Here is a 25,289-nt window from a genome sequence, read left to right as displayed (position 1 = left end):
AAAGTCCTGAAGTTGTCAGGTTGCCAGAGGGATTCAGGACGCAGATGCAGGGTCATGTGGTTGCAAGAGGGTTTTATTTAATTAAACAGACACAAGATCACGGCACTGCAGGGCGATCTCCTGGCAGCGCAAAAGAAACTGGCTATAAAAACCCTAAGCGCTCTCCTCCGTATCTACGGTGGAGAAGGAGTGCGGCTATGAAAGTTAACAAACATAAAATCTCTCCGAACTGGGAGGAAAACAGAAAAGCTATGAAGACTTTAACAAAACTAAGGCACACTCTCAAAATGAGGCGGAATAAAACAAAGGCGCACTCTTAACAAAACAGGCTCTATGAAACTTTAACTTTAACTAAAAGCTCTCCTTTAACGGAGGCGACTATGACGGGTAACAACGAAAAATCACTCCTAGAAAATGGAGGAAAAACAAAGCTTTGAAACTTACCGTAACAATGAACAACTAAGGCTATGGAAGTAGAATAAATTACAAAGCAAGACAGCACTGCAGGAGAGTCGCTCGCTGCAGGCTCGTGGAATCTGTGGGTTCAAGACAAGACAAGGCGGCTGGTAACGAAGCTCAAAGTGAGACAACAAACTGGCGACGAGACAAGGGAAACGCAGACTATTTAAACACATGAGGGACCAAGGGGAACAGGTGGAAACACTTTGGAATCAGGGAAGACAATGAGACGCATGACATGGGAGGAAGGGTAAGGTACCTGAAACGAGAGGACAAGATTAGTGATCTTTTAAAATAAAACAGGAAATGACGAAACAAGACATGGAACGGAAAATAAACCGTGACAGAAGTCAGTCCAGATTTGTTTCGGCCATTTCCCCATGAGGACTGAAAGGAGACCAGCTTTTTCTTTGAGGGCGTCAGTGTGTTGCAGTCTTTCCTCTCAGGTCTGAACCTCCCTGTCTAAGCAGCATCCACACAGCATGATGCTGCCACCACCGTGCTGCTCTGTAGGGATTATAATAGCTGGTGATGATCAGTCGACCAGACGACCTTTATCCTCGTGCTCTTGAAGTAATTTAAATTCTATCTGATTTTACTCAGAGCTGCTTCCATGTGAAGGGGTCTGAACACTTTCTGAACCTTCTTACTAAAACTGGATACTGCTGACACTCACTAACACAAATGTTACTGTTATAAATGTTATAAATGACTACATTCCCACTTTTTTGTGATATTTTCTATTGATTTCAACATCTTAAAGAATTTAATCTTAAAGAAACCGATGCACACAGGTTTTTCCAGTTTAACTTGAGTTGTACTTCTTCCATGAGCTCACATGATGAATATTTAATATGAATTTGGGCTCGAAAGTGTAGTGGTATGATTGCCACCTTCCATGTGGGAGACCTGGGTTCAAATCCCCTGCATCAAAGGTACTTCCTCCAGTAGGGGTCCTTAGGCCTTATCTGCCTACCTGTAAGTTGCTTTAGATAAAAGCATAAACATAATATGTGTCACCAATGAATATGTTCTTTATGCTACCCAACATATGATTTATTGTCTTGGGAAATACTTGATAAAAGTACCTCAAGCCTCCAGTGTTTTAATGGATTTAAGTGATGCTCTTTTAAAGGTTGTGATTGGTCGGTTGGTATTTTTTTGTATCAATAACCCACAGAGGTTGACTGAAGTGGGTCCTCCACGAACAGGATCCTCTCTTATCTGCCTCCTTCCCTCTCTGTCCTGTCAGATCCTGATAGAGCTGGAGACGGCTTTGTTAGACGACATTCCCCACTGGTACAAACTCCAGACGCATGACGCATCCTCCATACCTCTGCCACAGCCCTCGCCGTACCTCCCACGCCGACACGTCCACGGAGACAGTCCCAGCAAGAAACTCCAAAGTATGTCTGTTTGCATGCAGCGTTCTGACAGCGTTCTGTGTTTTATCGGACCTGAAATATGTCTGCGTGTGCTGCTGATCTCTCCTTTTCTGAGCTTTCTCCTTTGTGTCTCTCTGTGGGAGACTGAGCCAGAACCTCTCAACCTTACCCTGTCTTGTATGTGTGTTGTGTGTGTGTGTTTGTGTGTGTGTTTGTGTGTGTGTGCAGGGTCTCATCGCATCATTGATACAGAGTTTGATGATGGTTTGATAGTTGTGAATAAAGGTGGGTGGGGGGCATGATTACTGAGCCTTCTCCTGTAGTAGCCTGTAGGTGTCCAGCACTGGGTGAGAAGCTTCTTCTTGCAGCCTCCCTCTATCTGTTCACCCGAAAACCTTCAAAAAATGTCTTTGGCTTACATTTTCAAACAAAATGGAGCCTGACTGAACATTTCACTTCAGTGTTTTGGCAAAATGAACATTACTGAGGCTGCAGTGAACAGTTTCTCCTCTTCTGCTGGACCATAGAAACCGTGTAGCACTGAGTGCATGTTCGACTGTAGAGCTGCAGCAGTTCACTGACATTCCACTGAGTCGACTGCCATTCTCCTGCATGTCTCCAGTCATACCCGGCTGTTGCTTACTTCACCGAAGACACCAAACACGTAAAGAAGAGGATGAAATTGTGTTATTTTGGCCGGAAGAGTCACTACAACTGCTTTGCTGTTTGGCTGTTTCTGCAATGGCTTCAGTTTCTGTCAGTCAAAAAAGGAACTGATTTACAGTGATTTACACTGTGACTTTTCACAAGAAAATGTGTATATTGTAGGGAAATTATTAGAGTTTTTAATCAATATTTTATGCTCAATGGGATGCTGATACAAAACTGCACATAATCTGATTCCACAAGCAAACAGATTCATGATGATGGTTCTTTTTGGAGACTGTAACAAAACAACAACAACAACAAATCAAGAAAAGAGTTCCTTTCTGTGTTACCCATGAGTCGCGGCTGCATTGTTGGAGTTCCAGAACAATCCCAGGGCCAAAGCTGCTTAATTCATCCACAGATGACCCTGAGAGTCTGTCTTCAATCACAGAGTCATAGCTTTTTTACACGCACAGACTCGTACGGCCATAACATTACGACCACTGACACGTGCACTTAAAAAACCTTCATTGTCTTGTTCTAGAGGCACCTGGCTGTTAGCAGCATATATTAAGCAGCAAGTGATTATTTCAGTGACTGTGGTGACAAAAAGCCAGTTTGTGACAGTTAGCCGGCTGAGTCATAGCATCTCCACAGCTGCAGCTCGTGTGAAATGTCTCCGGTCATCGGTGGCCATGACCATTTCGATCCAGTAGAAACATTTTGGTTCTGGCAGAAAGGTGCCAGAATACAAATGATCTCACAGTTTGCCTTGATCAGGATGCTTTTGCTGGCTGGAAGACGTGGTACCAGGATGCATTATGGGAAGTCAGCGAGGGTCAGAACCTGCCATTCATGAGTATGTTTTAGGCACAAACACTTGCTGATGAAACACAACCCTTCATGGAGATTATATTCCCTGATGGCAGCGGCCTTTTCAGCAGGATCATGGGCACAATTCAAAGGAAAGGTTTGAGGAACACAGCAACAAGTCTGAGGTGTTGACTTGACCTCCCAAATCTCCAGAACTCAATCCAGATCAGCATCTGTGGGTAGTGCTGGGCGAACTTCACAATCCTCTGGATTTAGAATATGTGCAACTGATGGTTTGAAGACAGAAAATGGACAGAGGTTGGGTGGAGTCGGAGCTGTTTTGGTTGAAATAGTGAGACTCGTGCAATGTTAGGCAGGTGGTCATAATGTTATGGCTGTAGATTTCATCACTAACTAGGGTTACATGTCGGTGCAGCTCTTGTTGCTCACCTGAAATAATCGCTACAGGAAGGGAACCAGGCTTTTAATAGCAGCAGCTTCGTTTTCAAATCAAGCCACAACCGGTTCGGTGGATCTGAATCTTTTTCATTTTCTCCATATAAAACCAATTCTCTGCAGTTTTACAGATGTTAATGTCTCATCTGAACCCTGCCGATCTCAGGACCGACAGAGGCATTGCAGAAACAGCTATGTCACACGACCAGTGGGTCATTTGCTTGTAAAACATCCTGATGTGATGTTCTACAGTCTGTAGATGGCAGTGAGTAGCACACTCACAGCTGCATCCGTCTCAAAACGATGAACTGTTGATGCTTTAATCTTTTGTTTTATTTGTGTGTCCATGCTGTCCATGTCTTTAGGTGCAGAGCGTAACTCCCGGGAGCGAGACCGGGGCAGTACGCTGGCCGTGCCGGAGCAGCAGCGGGCCGCCCAGCACCGCTCCCGCTCAGTGTCTCCCCACAGAGAGGATTCCTGCAGGGCTCGGTCTCGGCCCGCACACGTCCCCATGCAAAGGTCAGCGCCACCTGCCAACTGTCAGTGGGTCGCGTGCCAAACTGTGGTGACTGTTTAACAGCATCAGCAGTGGTGCGGCGCCACATTTCAGGCACAACGAGTGTTGCAGCTGAGTGTAAATCACAGTTTTCTCAGTATATATGGGCAGTAAAAGTGGGGGCATCCTTGTGCTGTATTGTGATGGCTGACAGACTCAAATGTAGGACTCCTGAGGGGTGAAATCTAACATAAACTGGCACAAAAACCAGGTGATCGGTCAGCAGGGTATGGTATGGTTAAAGGGGAACTCCAGTATTTTTAAACCTAGACCTTATTTCTGGCTATCGGGGGGCTTATAGAGGGATTTCTACACACTCGTCTACTGGGACCACTTCATCCACACGCCCCCCTGGAGCACAGTTTATTCACTCCGTGCTCTGTGACAGTCGGCTAACTTCACACAGAGTTTGCTGCTGATAGTTTTGTGCAACATGGCAGGATATTTATCAGATTTGGACAATGTGAACAACGACTTTGAGTAAGATGGACGTTCTTACCGGAGTAAATAAACTGTGCTTCAGCGGGGCGTGTGGATGAAGTGGTCCCAGTAGAGTGCCTGTGTAGAAATCCCTCCGTTAGCTCTCCTATAGCTGCAAGTAGCCACATAACAGCAGCTATGAGCTAACAGAGCTATAGCACACGTTCATTCATTCATTCTTCTTAAAGTGTTGGTGAAATAAAGACAGATAATGCCTTATTTAGAGGCTGCATCCTCTAAGCCCCGTTCACTCCGTTATATGGATCTCCAGTTATCTAAATATCTTCTGAAGGACGCCGACTTTCACCAAACTGTTCTCGGTGAGTAGATGAACGTATTTCATGCCAGAAATAAGGTTTAAAAATACCGGAGTTCCCCTTTAATCTTTAAGTCATTAGAATACCAAAATAAATCAACTCACCAAGTTTCTGAAAAGATTGCACTGCTTATTCTTCCATGTGAGTATCTGCAGTGCGTTCAATAATCTGACATATTTGATTTCATCAGGAGTTTGGACGAGATCCATCAGAACCGCCATCACTCCCCCTCACACTACCACGAGTCTCACTTGGAGCACCAGCGCTCTGGGGACTCGGACTACGAGTACTCGGAGGACAGGTAACATGCTGTTGGGATCTCTGGGAATCTTTGGGGGGAAGGAAGTGCTCTCAGAATCTGACAGCAGCTTTGGTGCTTATAGAGCTTTGGCATGCTAATGATTACCTGTATTTACCAAAGGTTAAATCTTGCTTTGATTAATCAGAGTGTTGTAATTTGTTCCCAAACTAATTCTACTAATACGACTAACAGAATGAAGCATATCAAGTTTGTTCAAGACTTTACTGAAATCTCAGAATTATTATTTCCTGGTTTCTCTCATTCATAAGTTCACTTTGCCTGTCTGAGTTGCCATCCTGTTCTGTTGTGTTTTCTCGGGTTGTTTTTCATTTGTTCACCCATCGTCATGGCAATGACAGTGAGGTCCTGGAGATGCACAGGTCTGTTCGGGGCGGGAGTGCTGAGTGCCTGCACACAAACAGGTAAAAATAACGATGAATTGAAAAAAGATCCAACTGCCATTCAGCTTTATTTTACTGAGTATCATCGTGTTCATGCTCGCCACACTTTAACAACTCCATCTTAACAAGCTTGAAGCTTTCCAGTGGAAAAGAAATGATTATTTTCTTTATCTCGTGTTATTTCTGCTTCTCTGCACCTGCATAAAGTTAGGAAAAGGCCACATTTGTGTCAAGCTGTAACTCTTGTCATCCTGTCTATTTCCTGTTAGCACAGCTGCCTCATAAACACACACACACACACACACACACACACACACACACACACACACACACACACACACACACACACACACACACACACACACTGAGCACTACGTGAGCTGATTGGAAACCTAAAAGAAAGCAAAGCTTTTTGGATTCTTTTCTTCTTCTCAATTCATCCCATCGAGTGTGTTTTCTCTCACAAAAGTTTTATTTATTTTCCTTTTTTTTTCTTCCTGTTTTGCTCTCGATGTGCATGACCTCCATTCACAACACAACCAGGAGCGTAGGTAGATACAGCAACACGCTTCCCCCCAAAATGCCGCTGTTAGTGAACGGTATCCATAAAAACATTTACAGGTAAGCGTTTCTAATCTGGAAGCCATCGACACCTTTCCACCCCTCTCTCTGTGCCTATCCGGCTTTCCCCGACTCATTTGTGAAGTTGGTGGGTCTTTTATTGTTCTGTCGGTGCAGTTAACACACCTCCGCTGTGCTGCTTGTGCTCGCTGTGTTGGGAGTTTGTGGAAAGTTGCTTTGTCGTGTTGTTTTTCCCTCCGTATCATCCAGTCTTTTAAATGACCATTCCAGTCACTTTACATGTTTTAGCTGAAATCACGTACGTAACCACCCAAGTGTCAGCAGAAAATGTGTAAAAGGTTTCTCTACATGCCTAAAACACAGCAGAGTGACAGATTCTGAGATGGTATCCGTTGGCTGCTGTTTTCTGATTCATTCGACGTGACTCAAATCCAGACCCATGAACAGAAAAACACGCAACCATGAAGGTTTTTGTATTTAGTAACAGTTCGATTAGCCATGTTCATTAGTTCTGCCTCTAAGCATGTGCTTTAAACTCTTAACCCTGACCAATCACAGATGAGTAGAAATCGCATGTAGTAAAAAAGTGCAGAGACTGTGGGATGAGTGCAGGATGAGGCTGGATCCATTAATTTCAACACATGAAGGTTAAGAGGTGATGTGCTCCCTGCTGAAGATTTTTAACGGAGAGCAAACATCTAAACATGTTGTTACAAGTCTCAGCCAAGAAAGTAAGTGTTCATGGAGCGTAACACCAAAGGGAGGCCAATCAGTACACTGAAAATGTATTCTTATGGCAGTTTCCATGTTAGAAACACAGAAGTTTTTACATTTTCAACCAGGCTGCTGATCATGATACAAACACGTCTTTGTTGGAACTGTAAGAACTTAGCTGCCAGGTGGAATATTTTTACCAACCATCTACGAATCAGCAGTGAAGGTTACATGCTGTCGTGCTCTGATTGTAGCGTAACGAGCCCATGTTTCGGTTTCACTGCTCCTTCCATTACTTGCACCGAGTATTTGGCCGCTCAGGATGGGGATTGGATCCAAGAAGTTTGGGTGCAATCCGTTGGTTTTTCCGAGCTAGACTGTTATTTTAATTGGCCTTTTATGTAGGAACTGGACTCATTTGATTGGATTAAAATTGTAGTGCGGTTACATGCGGGCAATCGGATCGGATTAATGGCTAAATTACAATAAGACTGAGTTATTCAGCTCATGTAACAAGCTTAATCTGACAAGAAATTTAATCGGATCGGGTTACTTGCGATCGAATTAAGACCCCGAGATAACTCGATCCAAACGTGCACTGAACGTGCACGTAGAGGACAGTGGATCGGATCGAGCGTTCTGCACATGCTCCAGATTTTTCCCGCGATCGTCACCCGGAAGTGGAAGGAGACGATATTCCTGTTGCTGTCGTCAGAAAGAAAGAAACAACGCGATGGAGAATGCTCCGTTGTGCATCGTCTGTGCCATAACCAGCTCATCACAGATGGAGAGGGACGCAGCTTCATCTCGCTCTGCGTTCGCCATCTTTCTGAATGCCTGAGTTTGTTGTTGTTGGCGGTGAAGACGTCAACAGGAAGTGGCTCTATTAGCGATAGCTGAAATGGGGACAGCGCCACCTATGGTACCGGGGTATGACATGCTTTGTGCCAGTGATTCCATTCATTCACCGCCATATATCCAAGGATAATTACCCTCAGATAAGGAGCAGAACCCAACTGTAGCTATAATCCAGTTAATCTCATCATGGAGACCCGCTGACTGTCTTCAGAGAGTTAGTTTTTAGTACTTTAGCTTCAGATCATGAGTCGAATCCTTCAGTTTTAACCCAAAACTGAGGCATGCACTTGGGTTAACATTGTGTGCACCCCTAAAAACAAAGAATTACTAGAAAGTATGATTTGGAAAAGAGTGAGTAACCAAACAAATGATCTGGCAAAGAACAAATAAAAGTAAAAGTGAAATGGGGACAGCGCCACCTATCGTACCGGGGTATGACATGCTTTGTGCCAGTGATTCCATTCATTCACCGCCATATATCCAAGGATAATTACCCTCAGATAAGGAGCATAACTGTAGCTGTAATCCAGTTAATCTCATCATGTAGACCCACTGAATGAATTGGATTCTAATTGGCTTGAATCGGACTGTATCTTTGAAGTGCCTTGAGATGACATTTGTTGTAATTTGGAGCTATAAAGATAAAATTGAATTGAACTGAAAAGTATTTATGGCCCCAGTGGAAAAAAAGACGCTGCGCCGCCATGGCGCCATGATGTAGCAAGATATGTGGAGACGTAGAACGTCAATGCACCAAAGAATCAAAACTCACGCTGCAGCTATGCAGGTAAAAGTATGGAAAACGTGGTACTTGTACCATTTTTCAGGCTGTTATGTCGACCGTTGTAGCTGTTTCTACTTCTGTTGTTGGTGCAATAGAGAGAGCTTTGATATATTAACACAGCGCCCCAAACTATGTTGTGAGGTAAACCAGAAGCTAAAGAAAGGACCAATGCTGAAAGGTTTTTATAAAAGTAGGCAACAAACCTTACAGCTTTGGAAAATGAATGCGTGACCTGAAAAGTGGTGAAGAAACAGACTGTTAAGAAATCTGGTTCCTCGGTTGTAACTGAAACCATGTCAGGATGTGTTTGCATGAAGTTTGGTTGATATTTATCTATTTATCTTCTCCGTGACGTCAGTGTAGCTCACAGCTCCGCAGCTGTGTTGGTTTTTATTTCTTGTTCGGTAGCACCATCGTCAGATTAAAGTTGTAGCTCATAAAACTTTGATTTTTCTACAAAATGTGCGCAAAAATAATCTAAAAAGATCAAAAACTCTGATCTCTTTCATGTAAGACTTTATCTCTTGTAATTACGTGGACAAAATAGGATTCACAAACACAGATTTTCCTTTGGTATAAACACTGGGCTTCCCAGTATCATGATGTCTCAGCACTGGTGTCAGGATTTGGTCATTTCTCAGCATATTTGGTCATTTATTCATATAAATGGTGTGGACTAGGTTTAGGCTAAGTTTGGATTAAGCTAAAACTATGACTGAGTCAAGATGAATTTACAATCTATGAAATTTATGCATTATTTAAAGAATTTTAAATGTTGCCCCTTGGATGTAGGATTAAAAGACCTCTCTGTATATTTAATTAAATGATCAATTCAGGACACAATATGTCGTTTGTCCAATTCCAGAAATTCTACCTTAGCAGCGGTGGGGCGTCACAAGCTGCATAATGAATCATTTACAGGGACAGAAACCGGAAGGCGAGTGCTTAAGAAGTGATTTAGGTTCAGATAAGCCTCCAACAACTGCTATCAGACCAGACAAGCTTACAAAAAGATTAAATGTGCAGTGCTTTTTTTTTACATTGTGTTTGTTTTCTGGTACTATAGCAATTTTAGTGGTCAGATTACAGTCTGCAGTCCATATCTCTACGATGGGCACAGAAATTACTCTCCTTTCGATGGTATATTTTTGTCTTCCATGTGAGAGGAGGGCGGCAGCCTGCAGGAGGCATCTCATCTGAAAGCAACCCGAGAGTAATGGGAACCTTACAGGAATAAGATTTAAGACATCTCATCCCCCGCTGCGCAGACTGTAGCTTCCCAATTTAAAGAAGTACCTCCTCTGAAGGAGATATCATCTCCTTATGTACTTTCTGGAATTGCAATATTACATTTCCAGAGGACCCTGACAGAAGCTGGTCTAGAACTTAAGAAATATTGTGGAATCTGCTGGTATTAGAGCTGCAGTGAATGGACTAAAACATCATAAAAGCCGGTTGAATATATTTAGCAGATGTTGACTGTGGCATGACTCTTACCTCCTCTATCATCTACATCTGAGTCAGCACCGAAAAGACAAAAATCTGTCTATTTAAAGGCCTCATTTCCAGACTTTTTGCTCCGTTTCTCTCTGCTCTGCTTTAATCCTTTTAATGGCGCTCCTGTACATTTTATAGATCCGTTGTAGCTGGCTCTCCTCGCCACGTGCTGCACCAACAGCTTTCGATCTGTAGATTGTCTTATATAATCAGCATCACATGTGATCCTCCCATACATGTGTAGGAGGTCAGTTCACAAGAGAAACTATCGCTGTGCTCTTACGTAATGAATTCCTCGCTCTGAAGTCGCAGTTTGGAGGCAGTTCATGTGTTCATTTGCAGTGTGTGGTGGTTCTGGTAATCACCATTAATCTAAAGACCATCTGAGCTTAGATTGTTTTAAAATAAGCTTCCATTTTAGCTGAGCTGTAGTAGTGGAACCACATTTTATGTTGTGATGTGGATGCTTGTCCCCCTGCGTTTCCTCCCCTTCACTTATTCAGCCACAGCTTATTTCTGTCACATGCATGTGTCATTTTTCTTTTCCTTTGCCTTCCTTTTGCATGTGGGTCTGTTCCCGCCTGCCGTGGGCGGGGTATCTGGTGCACAGCTCCACCCTCCCTGCATGCCTAAAGAACAAGCCGCCCCACAGGCAGGAGGGGGGTGGCGCCTCGCCTCGTAGCATCCTCACACACCGTGTGCTCAGGTTCACGGACGAGGTCACGGTTAGGTAAGAACGCGCCCCCTTCACACATCGTCATTTCCTTTTTCCCTTTTCCCGCCCAACAACTCGCTGGTTTGAAGCACTGAACCTGAAACATTACACGCAACAGCCATCTGTTCAAAGTCACAAGCATGATGTGTCACAGGACAAACAGACACACATCACACACACTCCCCAAAAACCGTCCCCCTTCTCCCTCTTAGACCCGGTTCCCATGGCAACCCACCAGCCTCCCATCACAGCGTTTGGCCACGAGGAGTGACTGGCTATGACAAATGGAGATATAGCATCAGAGCCATTACATGTTACCACACTGTCTGATGGCCTCCTGTTTCTCTCTTTGTCCCTCTGCCTTCTCTCATTACTTTACGTCTCATTATCCTCCCTCTCCTGGCCTCCTCTGTGTTTTCCTCCATCGCCCTCCTCCTCATCGCCTCTGTCCTTGCTTTACTCGTCTCCGTCTGTTTCTCCCTCTGTCTTTACTTCTCTCTCTGCTGCCGTGTCGTGGCGTTGCAGCGACCTGCAGCCGTCGTTGGACAGAGTGAGGAGTGCGAGCACCACTTGTCTGAGGCCAGACACCAACTTTCACTCCCATGACAGAGACAGGTATCAGAGGAAAATTTACACCGTTCATGAATCGAGTGAATTTAATCCAAAGCAGTGGTTATGCGGTTTGCATGATTGACTCATTCAACATTCTGGGTTTTAGAAAGCCGCATGTTTTCACTCCAGTTCATGTCATTTGTCCCTCTCATACCGACAAATTCTGACTCTCAGCTCGCTGACGTCTGGTCAGGAACCCTTGAGCAGGACTTTTTAACACACTGAGCATCGCTTTACCTTTTTTATTTTTTATTTTTAAGTAACATTAAGAGGTTTGAGGGGGAATAAGTCACCAAACTTCCAGCCATGACACCCAAAATAGGGCTCCTATGACTGCCTTCCCTGCTGGTAGAAAGAAACCTTCCCCCCCTCTGCATTTTATTGGAAACTATACAACTATATTATTCTAAATAATACACAATTTTAAAATTTGAGCTAGTTACAGACAGAAGATGGGGCATCCCCAGCTATTCTCACAACTGTTCAGTCTTAATTGCTGCCATGCTGCATTCAATGTGCCTTGGAAGTGGGACGTTGGAAAACAATATTATATGCAAACCTAGAAAAATAACATGACTGCCTTCAGGTTTCCTTAACTGCTTAATTATTAACAAGTGCTCATCAAAAGTCAAACAGTTCAGATGACAGAAGAAAGAAATGAGCTAAAATGCTCTGAAAGTACTTTGTCTAATGTTCTATCTGATCAAAAACAACAGGTGATGAGCTGCCTTTTGTCAGGGTTGACAAATCTTACCTTAGTTACCAACTCTGAAATTCTATTTCCCATTTGCTTTGTTCCTGTGGGACTTTGGAAAACCTGAGTTTCCCACGGTCAGTGAATGCAGCACCAGAATCTGTGGCAGCTCTCAGTCAAAGTGACACCCCCATTTATCAGAGGCAGCTGTGCATCAGCTGGCAGCTACTCTGTAAAGGTTAAAGAGGGGCTCAGACATGATCCTTTACTTCTCTCGTTAGACTAAAACTCATTAATCAGACTCCTTTTCATTAACTCTGTGGAGATGGTTCTGCTGAGGGTGACTGCACTTAAAGTCTCTGTTGTTATGACTTTTTTCTTTACTACTGTTTATCATTCTCCCCTCTTTGATTGGATTTAGTTTAAGCACCAAAACTACTTGGTTAGGTTTAGGAAAACATACAATTCTACCACCACAAGTATTACCACACATTAGATGGCGTCTATCTCCCTTCTACTCCAAGGTTTTACAAGTTAACTCAGAACCATGAGCCTTCATGTGATGAGAGGGGAATGAGACCGTGTTGTTCATACATGACTGAAGTTATCGTTGCTCACTTTTATCAGAAAGGATCTGCTTGGTGTTAGATATTTGGAATATCTCAACAGCTTTCATGTCTAAGACAGGAAATAATCCAGCAGCAGCATTCAACACTGTAAACTCCATCAGTTAAAGTTGAGTATAGGAGAAACCAGGAAACCTATTTAGGTTGTTTTCATTAGCTGCTTTCCATCTGTAGCCCGTTAGCTTGCTGTAACTTACCACAAAGACTTAAATATATGAATGAAACATGCTAATTTATGAGCTTAGATAGTTCTGAGAGGGACTTCCAGAAAAGCCAGGTGTTTTCCATTTACCGCGATTCTACTGAGCTAAGAAACAACTTACTGCCTGTATCCTTATTATTATTTTACTAAACATAAAATGATTTGTCACTCTTCAACAGGGATTAAAATATCCAGAAATGCAGCATAGTGTCTTTCTAAGTCACTTCCACAGAGCCTTGTGGCAAGTTGGAGTAACGTAGTTAGTTAATTAGTTAGTTAGCTGTAGTTCCAGGTAGTTCCAGGGCATTTAGTTCCAGGGCATTTAATACTGCCATTTGGTGCCCTAAAACAATCTCAGACAGCATCCTGGATCGCTGACTAATGAAAAAGCAATGGGGTAAGGTCTGAGACCTCTTTTGAAATGCTCACCGATTTGATTTGGACAGATTTAAAATACACGACATCATCATGTTGATCCAGCACTTATTCTAATGATGCCAAAGACTACCTCTTACATTTCTTTGCATCCTAACAAAATCCCAGAATGTGGTTTTGGTTGAACTGTTTAAAAAATTACCTCCTGTCGGCTTTTTCCCTGACCTCCTGGAAAACATTACTGGGTTAAGGAAAGACTCTTAAGGACTCAGGAAAAGACGATAAGAATTCGCCCCAACTTATGCTGTGATGTGGGTCTGCAGCACCGAAACTACAAATGTTTCATAGATATTCTACAGAACAAATTGCTTTCGCTACTTGGTCTCATTACACTGTTGTATGAAAGGGATGCCACATAAATCATATTAGAACTGTCAAAGTTCATAACTAAATAAGCTCCTTCTACTCGTATTTATCCACATGAATCACTCTCTCTCATTAATGATGGTCCGGAGTTCCTTATACTTAAGGAGATAATCCTTCCTGTCGTATTTAGAGAATCCAAACAGCTTCTATCTTGGCTGCTGCTCAGAAACTTCCGGGTCATTTTACTCAGTTAGAAAGGTTCTTATGTGGACTGTTAAACTGGAGCCTATTACTCAGATGAGCACATTTACAACATAGACAAAAACTACAAGCTTTTTTCAGCTCAGTACATCCCCCGCTGCATTGCATTGTGGGAAGTTACACTTACACTCTGGGAATTAACATGCACACTGCAGGGTGCTGTTTTAAGGTGCTGAACGGCATAATAATGTGAAATTTCAAGCAAAGTTAAACAGCTTTGTCAAAGTTCACTGTGTTTACTGCTGTGTTAGTTAGTTTGTGCACATGTGCTTATTGATTTCTCAAGTCCTTGTGAACTTTGTGCTTGATGTAAAGAAAGGAATGGCTTCACAGCCTTCATTAACAATCTCTCCTGGCGTTCCCACCCGGGAATGCTCATCCCCCGCCCCCTCCGCCCCTCTAGGTGCTCCAACTCTTTGCCCCGCAAGACTCCCCCAAGCCCCAGGATCTTAGTAGAACATGTGGCCCCTGAGGAAGACAGGTATACCAGGCCTGCCCCCTTCTGTCGCCTTCCCACCTCTTAACAAACCTCTACTGCTTTGCTTGCTGGCTTAAATTTTCCTGACTCCTCGTCTGAAGCCTCTCCTGCAGCCCAGAGCTCGTCCTCTTCATGATGTATTCCAGATCTTGTGATCAGCGCTGTTTCTGTTCCTTTTTCCTGTGAATATTTGTGATCTATGGCGGTGTAATCCCACTTTTACTCTGCTGCACCTGCTTCTCTGCTGAGCAACTGCCCTAAATATCCCCACTTCTTTGGCTTGAAAACACTGTATTTGCTGTAACTTTGTCACTGGGGGAAAAATGATATTTGACTACATGTGTCATCCTCAGTTTTATCGCTTTTCTAAACCACAAAAATCCAAGTGAAGTCATAGCCTGAGCATCTTTCCGACCTTTCAGCCTGTACTCAGTGTTCATTTTGTGGGTGGCCATTTTCCATGCCGTGTTTGTTTTTCTTCCTCTCTCTCTCTGTGGCTGCTGTTTGCCAAAACAGGCAGAGTATCAATTCATCCAGTCCAAACTGTCCACGGGGCAGCAGAAAAAGCCTGGAGGGGGACAGGTAAGACCCTTCATTCATTCCATCATTCACTCACCTGATTTTATCTCCTATCGTTGCCATCATCCCTTCACTATCTGCACTGTTTTGTCAAACCTGTAACATGGTTTTTTCTCTCCTTTGATGCTTATGCAGCCTAATATGTTGACTATTCCCAACACAGAGCAGAAACACGTGCAGAATGACGTAGAGTTTTCTGTTGTGGGGTCTTTCACACCTTGAGAGTCGTTACAGATGGACTCCTGAGCCCATGTGGCTGTATGGATCATGGTGGCCTGATGGTTTCTCCTGCAGTGCTGCCTGAGGGCTCCGAGCTCATCCAACAGGGCTTTCTGTCCTTGGCCTTTCCACACTGAGCTTTCCCCTGAATCTGTTCACATTATTCTACTCTGTAGATGCTGAAAGAACAAAGTTCTTTACATTCTTACTCAGAGAAATTGTTTCTTTTGGAACTTATTGATGATTCTGATGGAGTTTGGCACAAACTAACCATCCTTGTTGGAGAGATTAAACCTCTGTTGGATGCTCCCTTTATACCCAACCCTGACACCCTCACCTGTCAGCAGGTAATCTGCTGATCGGGGAATCCTCCAGGATGTTGTTTATTCTAAATCTTTCTATCTATCATTGCCTCTCCAAACTTTTTTGACTGTGTTGCTGCTTTAAATCTTGAATATATTCATATTTTATAAATGCAATCCAGTTTTCTCAGTGGGGACATTCTCAGACAGGAGTGGCAGATTTCTCATGACACCTTGCCTATGAAGCAGTTGGTGATGCATTTAAGAAAATCAGGTTAACTGAATACCTCACATCCTGAATGTTCACTCTCAAGGTGTAAATGACTTCAGAAGAGTTTAAATGCCAAAAGCTCCTCACGAGTTATTTGGAACTGAGGAAGAAAGAAGTGGTGCTGCTCCCTTTTTGAATCACTTGATATAAATATATTGGATGACAGCATACACACTGAGCCATGAAAAGAGCTGCATCATTTCACTCAGATACCGTTTTCCATCCATGGTTTTAAGTTTATATTTCTTTTTATTTGCTTACGGCAGTCGAATCCAGCCTACCTCTATCCTGAGGGGCAGTAGAGGGAGAGGGGGCCCTCTGAGGCCCTTTGGTCAGACAGTGCTGTCAGGGTCCTGTCCTAACTCACCACGGCTGGACAGGTGCATGCTCCTACCTGTACTACACCTCTGCTCCCCTGTGTGCTCCTCGCTGTTAGATGGTGCTAAAGTACCACATTTATTTATTGATCCTCAGATTCTGCTCAGGAGTGTGTGTGCTTTTCCTGTGAACAGTGTGTTTATGTCTTATCAGAACTGGTATTTTAGGATGTGTCAGGATACTGTGTCGCTGTAACACCGCCTCCTTCACTTTCTTTATTCCTCTCCTGATGTGACCGTTGACCTTTACTGCTACAGTCAGTTTGTTGCTCCTGTGGTTCACTTTTTAACAGAAGGAAGTGATTTATAGCTTCTGAAAGCTGTCATATCTTCTCTTTTTGTGGCTGTTACTCAGGGCGCACCCTCACGGCAGCTCTTCTCCCCCAGCGGGGACTCCCTCATCAGGTCGCAGGAGCAGGCAGCTGCCACAGCTCCCTGCAAAGAGCAGCAGCATAGAGGAAGGTATGCTTGTTTATAACCTATTTATACCTGAAATTTAACACACACGTAGACTTTAAACTGTGTTACAGCATGTCTCTGGGCCAGTTTGTCGCCTGAATTTTATGAGAAAAAAACCCCAAATCAACCACTTTTATCTCTGAAGCTGCAGCTAATTTTTCTAAAACATCCCCAAAGTCAGTTGGCAGCTGCTCCATAGCTGTGAGCCCAAAATGAGCATCCTCACATCCAAGGGCGTAACCATGGTTTAGACATTGGGGGGGTCCAAGAAAAACAAAATTGTTGAGAGCATTATCTACAATTCTTTATTTATATATGAAAAATTGGACATTTAGAACATAGTTTAGAGGACTACTTCGACCATGTAAGTTCACATCTAAAGGAATAGTCTAATTTCTCCGAGACAGTGACTGCCCCCCCACTTTGTTTTGGTTAGTTGCTTACTGTTTACTGACCTTAAACACACCTACCAATTACAATTATGCTCTTCCAGTAGTACTGTAGCAAATAGGACAGCTTCCAATGGAAAACGACCAAATACCCAAAGCATGTTTATGGAAATATTTTAATAAGGACAACTAATGATGTAACAAATTACAGACTTTTCCTTTAACAAAAAATGTGCTGAGGACTTTTAAGTCCAGGTTCATTTCTATTGTGTCAATGTCTCAAAATATGCATTAACAATGAAAAGTCTAATAGTCTAATGTTATTTTTGTTTTAAGTTTTTTTTATTTTGAAAGGGGGCGGAAGTTTATTTTGTTGATTCTGTGTTGGATTTCCTGTTCTGGTACAATCTGCTCTGTTGAGCAGCGGCTCCGTCAAAAGTAGAAGTCCAACGTAAAGATAAGGAGAGCCGCTGCTGAGACGGCGGCGCGCCCGGCGGGTCACTCTCATTGAGCCGTTACGTTCACACGGTAACCGCGGCGCAGCCGTTACGTTCCCACGGTAACCGCGGCGCAGCCGTTACGTTCCCATGGTAACACACGGAAATAAGTTGAAAATAAATAAGACATAACAAGAGACCGATCCCTTGACAGGGTTCATAAAAGGAGAACATGCATTTTGCACATATTTTCTTCTGTATATTGGGGGGGACAGGTTGGTATTTTCTCAATATTGGGGGGGACACGACCCCCGCAAAGAATGCGTGGTTACGCCATAGCTCACATCTGTGGATAAGAGACACCGCTGAAATACAATGAGTCTGCTTTTTACACCTCACCAGGCCAGAGTTGGATCTTTCCATCTTGCAGCGTGGAAGCATCTCAGGCCAGATGTGTCAAAGTTTAACGGGGATACAGTTGTGGCCCATGGCAACCACAAAGGCTGATGAGGTTTAGAGAGATTTTTGCAGCTCAACTGTTAAACTGTCATTTTAATTTTCCAATACTTTAATTAGTTTTAATTTGATTTAATTAAAAAAAAAAGAGGGAATCTAACAGAGGTGTGACTTCACTTCAATATGAAAACGGACCAATTCTTTTATCCATATAAAACTTTCCCCATCATTCCTGGATCAAAAAGCATTTAAAATAAGACTCTTTTAATATTTACCAATTGAAATAGATCTAAAAGCTTTTAAAAGGCAGATATACATGTGTATTTGTCCCTTTACTAACAATGAGAACATGTACAAAGCATGCACACACTTCCTGCTCCACCTAGTGTCAGGAACCAGATGCTGCAGCATCAACTCTGCAGACACATCTGCTACTTCTTTATCTTCTTGATGTGTTTTCATCTCTTTCATCTCATCCCCTGCTTTTTTCCTCTTGCCTCAGCCCTCGCGGTGGAGGAGCGAGCCCGACAAGTGCAGAAGACTGTAATTTCCTACCGGCCCTCAGCATCCCACGACCCTGGGACGGACGTGAAGACCAAGCGGGAGGTCAGCGCCTCTGACCTCCAGTCCTCTCTTCCTCCTCACTTCTCGAGTCATGTTTACACTGGTTTCTGGTTTGAACTGAATATGACCTCCACCTCTTGTCTCTCTCCACAGATATACGCAAATCAGCGGCCCAGCAGCGACAACATGTCGGCCAGATCCTCAGACAGCGATATGAGCGATGGGTCAGTGCTCTCCCGTGCCAGCAGTGCCTCTCGCCTCAGTAGCACCAGCTACATGTCTATCCAATCAGAGCGGCCCGGGGGACGGCTCAGGTCAGTGTTCAGGCTACATGTCAAAACTTCACATGGCAGTCATCAGACTTTTCCATTCAAGTTTAAATCACTTCATTAATGCATGCTAATAAAGTTTCTTTCTTCTTGCTCGCTGCATGCTGCATGCTCCGTCTCCTCCACCCACACACTCACACGCAAACACACACCGAACGGTGGGATTAAAACAAACTCAGATCAAAGTCTTTAGAGGATGAGAAGAAGGAAAGGAGGATCTCGTGGGGGGTTGACGGAGAGGAGGAGAGGAGGAGGGCAGCAGGGAAGAGACGCTTCTCTGAGGAGTTGAAGCGCAGGAGACACACTGTAACAGGAGACACGAGGGAGTCCAGGTAACGATGATACCCCCCCCCCCGAAGCATCCCCTCAACACACACTGATGACTGCTGATAGCAGCAACTTGTTAGGGATTCAACATCTAACTCAAGAAGGCTGTTTAAACTCCTGTGTGGTTAAAGCAGGGGAACATCTGGTTACATATATTTACTTTGTAGTCTCAGTTTGTGCACAAAACATCAGTCTGAGAACGAGCTTCTTCAGAACTGAACTTTATCTGAACTTCTTCTGGCCAGAAAGTTTAAAACATTATAAAATACAGGGCTACGAAGTCAGAAAATATAAATAAAACAGCGGCACTGGGACAGTGTGTAAAACATTCATATAAAACGCAGAAAAAATAATGAAAATCCTCCATTTAACTGAAAATAACATTTTAATTATCTGCTCATTTTCAGTTGTAATTTGATGAAAATTCAGTGAAATACTTTAACAGAAAGCCACATAAAAAATTCAAGAACATAACTGCAGGCCCACACTGTTTACATTTCCAAACAGGAAGGTTAGTTTACACTTTTAAAGCAGAGTGGCATTAAAAAAGCCCAGGAGGGCTGCTTATTTACACGACTCCTGCTTCTTCCCCTCTGAAATGAACCATGTGAAAACAAAACAACATGATATCTGACCCCGAGTCTCATTTAGAATAGACAGAAAATAAATAATGACAAGCTGAAATGTGCGTGTTCCCCAACTTGTCTAAACATTCGCTGGGTGAAAATGTCAGTACTTTCGGCGGGTGAAATCCCAGTCAACGGTCGGAAATGAGCCGAAGGCAGGCATGTGGTCAGGACTTCTGATTCTTGTCGCTCTCCTGGTCCTCTCCTGTGATTGGAAGGCCTGATATCAGTGCACTAGCAGTCATTGGAAGCTCTTAATCCCAGATATTGCTGAATGTGGGCCTTCATTCATCCAGATTTGTTTCCAACCGTGAACAGCGATGTCATTCCGGCCCAAAATACTGATGTTTTCACCCAGCGATGAGCTCCATGTTAAGATTATTTAATGTTTTACTCAGGGTTAAAGACTGAAATGTGGACTATATTTCTTTAGAAATTGTACATTTGATCTCAGCTCCACAGTTTGAAAGTGTGACCAACATGCTTTTCTTGGAGGATTTTGGCTTTCTTCCACTTAACAGTTTGGGCCGTCCTCCGTCCTGTTATGTCACTACACTGAAAATGTGTTTTAGTGGTGACAGATTGGAACTGCAGGCAGGTCAGTTTAGCACCTTGAATCTGCAGAATGTGGTTTGTATTGCTGAAAAAAGCAAGACTTTCCCCGACAAAGACATTGTTTGGTTGGCAGCATGGATTGATAGATGCACAGCCTGTGCTGAAGGTGCCTTCACAGATGTTTCTCATGCCACTTGGGCACTAATTCATGCTCATACCATCGCAAACGCTGGATTTTGAACAATTTGCTTCTAACACTCTGGATGCAAAGTGTCATTTTTCCACTTCACCTCATTTTAAATGAGCTCAGGCCCTGAACTCCGGTATTATTTAAACCTGGACCTTATTTCTGGCATGAAATACGTTCATCTAAGCTTCACAGCTCATTCACTCTGGTAAGAACGTCCATCGTACTCAAAGTTGTCGTTCACGTCGTCAAAATCTGATAAATATCCTGCCATGTTGCACAAAACTATCAGCAGCAAACTCTGTGTGAAGTTAGCCGACTGTCACAGAGCACGGAGTGAATAAACTGTGCTGCAGGGGGGCGTGTGGATGAAGTGGTCCCAGTAGAGTGCCTGTGTAGAAATCCCTCCGTTAGCTCTCCTATAGTTGCAAGTAGCCACATAACAGCAGCTATGAGCTAACAGAGCTATAGCACACGTTCATTCATTCATTCTTCTTAAAGTATTGGTGAAATAAAGACAGATAATGCCTTATTTAGAGGCTGCATCCTCTAAGCCCCGTTCACTCCGTTATATGGATCTCCAGTTATCTAAATATCTTCTGAAGGACGCCGACTTTCACCAAACTGTTCTCGGTGAGCAGATGAACGTATTTCATGCCAGAAATAAGGTCTAAAGTTCCCCTTTAAAATTGGTTTTACATGTTTTTACCACATTTACTGAGCTACCTCAGTGTCACAGCAGAACATGTAATAAGCACAAAATAAACAAAGTTATCAGCAGACGATGTTGTCAGTAAACATTAGATGTCTCCCTGCGTGGTTCTGTCACAGCATCCACATCTCACCGCAGGATGACACGTTCAACACTGGTGGTTTATAAGGAGGTAGGAGGGGATGGTGGAAGTGTTAGTCTGCACACTCTGGACTTAAAATGAGTGCACTGCACAAAGTTAGGTTTAGATGTCAGTCGTGTGATGTGAATGTTGTCCAACAGGCACGGGAGACTCTGACCCTGCCGCATTTCTGCCCTGCTGCGTTTTGGAGATATGGATAAATGCATCGATGATATGTTTTCTGGTGAAGCTCGGCTCTGCTGGAAGCATTGAGTGCGACCCATCTGTTTAAAGGAGATGAGATGTTTTGGAGATTGATATCCCTGCTCTGTAGCTTGTTTTGCCTTCATGGGAGCAGTCTGGACCGGCACTGCGTTGTTTCATATCTGTTTTAAGGGCCTAAAGAACCCCAACTTTTAACACTGTGTTGATTATTTACTCGAAAATAAGCAACTAAACTAAAAGTGAAGTGAAGTTCAGCTGATCTGAAGCAGATAGAAGGAGAACATTGAGTGCACCCTCACAAACACACACACTCCCGGCTGACCAGTAGCAGTGTGCTGACAGCGACAAATGACCCTCTCTCAGGGGCCCTCAGTGAACCAGGTGATGATGGACTGCAGCTTATTAGCTGGTTAATGTATTGAGGTCGAGGAGGAGGAGAGAGGGGCGGCGTTCTTCACAGTCTCACATAAGATCAATCCAAACAGTCTGGTAGAAAAACACTGGCCTCACACTGTCTGCGCAGTGGAAAGACGTGTGTGTCTTTATTCAGTTTAGAAAGAGCGGGAGAAGATAAATCCTCACAAGTCACAGCCAAAAGTATGTGGACAGCCAAGGTAACATACATCAGCAAGCCTCTAGTGGGGCTCTCACTCACCGCTCATCCTGAAGGGGGATTGTGTTCACATCAGAGATCCTGATGATGTCAAAGCTTCACTTTGTTCCCCACCAAACTGATCATTTCAGATCATGAAGCTAGCATAAGTTAGCTTAATTTCTAACAACTGAACAGCTTACAGGGAGGGAGATGTCCTTTGTGGCCTGGTGATGCAGAAGCCCTGCAGGCCTCAGGTCAGTTTGCACGCAGAGCAGGATGGAAATGCTCATGTTTGGTGGATACTTCTGCCGGGGGAACTGAGGTTGTGTGAGATTACATTTACACACTGAACCTGTCTACTTCCTCAGTTATTACCTTTGTTAATCGTCCTTCTACCCGCCTACCTGCATTTTTGATGTTCCAGTTAATTTCAGATAATTCACTTTAATGCTGCTCCTCGGGGCGTTTTTGCACAATCTTTTTATTGCATTTGCCTTGATATTATCTGTATCGCTTGCTGTTGGAAGGAAATTTGGAATTTAAACCTTTCACAAGATATTTTTTAAATGTGAACACGCAAAAACAACGTTTTCAAGCAGAAACAGCAAATGTGTTTCGACTGATTTCTCTTTTGTGCTTGTGTATTTGTGTGTGTGTTTGTGCACTCCCCCGTGCATGTCTCAGATCCCTCCTTGCATGCCTCCTGTGCTGTGACTGCCTGGATCCCCTCTATCCTCAAGATGCTGTCCTTCCATCCTATCCCTGTTCCACCTGCAATTCCCTCACCACCCTGCAGGGGGCGGTGGACAGGCCTCACACCACCCTCCCTCTCTCCACCTGTTCCCCAGCTCCTGTGGGCCAGTGGAACATAGCTGTCAGGGGCCCACCAGGAGCAGAGATTATGGGCGATAGGGGCAGCGTAGCTGGACTCTCCTGCAGCACGTTGACCCCCTCTGTGGGGACGGACATGCGGTGGCTCCTCCGTAACCCCAGGCGGCAGCGTTGGTCACTTTGCAGCTTCTGCTCGCGTGCAGCAGCTTGTTTAAGAAGAATAAACTCGAATTCATGATCCTATCAGCTTTGTTCTGCAGAGGTGTTTTATTTCAGTCTCACTCAGTCACTGTTCTTGATGTAGTTTGAGGTTTTGTCATCATTTAGGTGTTTCCTCGTGTTATTTGAGTCACTTTGAAAGTTAACGCTTCCCATCCTCTTCTCAGCCATGCTGTTATTTACAGTCTGTTGAAATATCTGCACTTCCTTCTATGCCTGCACCCTATCTCTACTCTGTCACCTCTGACATAGTCAGACTAGTGGGTTCCTTCTATGTAGTTTATTGTTAGCATATATATAGCTGTTATATCTTCATTTGTAAGTCACTTTGGATAAAAGCGTCTGATAAATACGGAAACATAAACATAAATAAAGGTAAGGTATGAGTAAAAGTGAGCTTAACACCACCCCTCCCAACACAACAAGTCACATATTCAACCAGCTTTTTCCTCCTCCAGCCGGAAGATGCGCTCAGCGATGGGCCGCAGCATGCTGAAGAGCTCCAGCGTGAGCGGAGAGATCTACACGCAGGACCGCAACGACGGCAGCCAATCAGACACGGCGCTGGGCACGGTGGGCGGCGGCAGCAAGAAGAGACGCTCGAGCCTCAGCGCGCGGGTGGTGGCCATCGTCGGCAACCGCCGCAGCCGCAGCACATCACAGATCAGTGGCCCCGGTGAGTCGCAAAAGCAAGCCCCAACGGGTTCGTGTGTGATGCAAATGTTCCATCAAATGCTCCAAAACGTACTCAGAATTGTTGTAGGATGTCGTCATTAAAGTTGAGTTTAGTAAGATGTGTGAAATGATTTCTTAACTCATCAGAAGATGTGAGGGAAATATCTGATATTTCACCAGCTTAGACCTAACCTTGCCAGCAATTACCATCAAATACTCCTTATTTAATGAACAAATTCAAATATTTTCCACACATTCCTGTAACTTTGCCTTATTTTATGTTGTTGCTTTAAAAAGAATATAAACTATAAAAGATCAGACATTTTTTTAATGATCTGAGCTGTGCAGTTCGAGGTAAATGAGCCATAATCTGCTCTTTTTTCAGAAGCAGATACTTAATGAATGAATACTTAATTTACCTTTTCAGAGCAGTGGATTTAGCGGTGGATTCCTCCGCAGGGCGCATCTTTTTAGCTCAGAAACCCTTAAAGCACGTTGGATCCAGCCTGACAGCACAGACCAAACCCTTTATCCTCAAACACTTTTCAATTTGACCACATTTGGCACTGATCCCTGGTTTTGGACTCAGTCTCATCCCGAGTCATGTGTTGTTGACCCACCTTCAAACCTCATAGTAAAGTCTCATTTCAGCTCAGTAAACTCTGGGCTTCGCTGCTGCTCTATTTGTCTGGGTTTTAGTTTTAAGAGCATAAGAGCTGTGGCAGTTTTCCCCGGGTCTAATGGTACAACAAGCCCAGATTCTCAGGTCACTGTTGGAAACACTTTAGATGAAGGCTGCTGCTGTTAATAGGAAAGGAAAAAGCAGCTCTGACTCTGTGCAGCGAATGCATCCCGACGTTGTGGTTGGAGATGAAGGTGGAAAAGCCGGATAATTCTGCTCAGAGCTCACTCAATAAGATGTTTTCAGACACCAAACAAGGTGGCAGGGTTCTTTATGTTGGAGTTTTTGAGTCAGTGCTGTCGAGCACAGAAAGGGCTTTTTTTCTCGTAATAAGTCCCCTTTAAACCAGGTCAGCAGCAGTGACATTAAGCCACAAATGTGTATTTAAATAAATCTTTTGATACGTTTTGTTGAGGTTGAACGACCTCTTAATCCTAAACCTCAAGTCCAGCTGAACTGAGAAGCACATGCAAACTGATCTGAGAACACGCATCGCAGAGCTTTGTCCCGGGGAGTAAAAATGTACCGAAAAGCTCCACGTTTCAGAGAGTTTCAGCTGAGTGTCGCTCACA

General features: G+C 43.8%; 1 protein-coding gene across 18 annotated transcripts in view; it reads left to right on the top strand.

Moving 5' to 3' along the window:
- LOC140305303 (regulating synaptic membrane exocytosis protein 1-like) overlaps nucleotides 1–25,289 on the top strand; it is a 91,452-nt gene that overhangs the window by 59,352 nt on the left and 6,811 nt on the right. For 6 of the 18 annotated variants that reach the window (XM_072384093.1, XM_072384097.1, XM_072384095.1 and 3 more), the window contains 13 exons: nucleotides 1,712–1,865; nucleotides 2,073–2,129; nucleotides 4,127–4,280; nucleotides 5,305–5,415; nucleotides 5,775–5,837; nucleotides 11,492–11,581; nucleotides 14,506–14,583; nucleotides 15,097–15,162; nucleotides 16,218–16,331; nucleotides 16,684–16,790; nucleotides 18,572–18,675; nucleotides 18,787–18,947; nucleotides 23,819–24,036. In XM_072384093.1, coding sequence (XP_072240194.1) covers nucleotides 1,712–1,865; nucleotides 2,073–2,129; nucleotides 4,127–4,280; nucleotides 5,305–5,415; nucleotides 5,775–5,837; nucleotides 11,492–11,581; nucleotides 14,506–14,583; nucleotides 15,097–15,162; nucleotides 16,218–16,331; nucleotides 16,684–16,790; nucleotides 18,572–18,675; nucleotides 18,787–18,947; nucleotides 23,819–24,036 — 1,477 coding nt within the window. Of the gene's footprint in view, nucleotides 1–1,711; nucleotides 1,866–2,072; nucleotides 2,130–4,126; nucleotides 4,281–5,304; nucleotides 5,416–5,774; nucleotides 5,838–10,861; nucleotides 10,982–11,491; nucleotides 11,582–14,505; nucleotides 14,584–15,096; nucleotides 15,163–16,217; nucleotides 16,332–16,683; nucleotides 16,791–18,571; nucleotides 18,676–18,786; nucleotides 18,948–19,141; nucleotides 21,003–23,818; nucleotides 24,037–25,289 lie in introns of those variants that run through there. The other 12 variants (XM_072384101.1, XM_072384096.1, XM_072384108.1 and 9 more) reach the window with 11 other exon arrangements.

The sequence above is a fragment of the Leuresthes tenuis genome, unplaced genomic scaffold (genome assembly GCF_036924035.1).
Source record: "Leuresthes tenuis unplaced genomic scaffold, fLeuTen1.0.hap1 SCAF_4, whole genome shotgun sequence".
Lineage (NCBI taxonomy): Eukaryota > Metazoa > Chordata > Actinopteri > Atheriniformes > Atherinopsidae > Leuresthes > Leuresthes tenuis.
The sequence above is the reverse complement of the archived record's forward strand: the minus strand, read 5'-3'. Positions and strand labels throughout refer to the sequence as shown.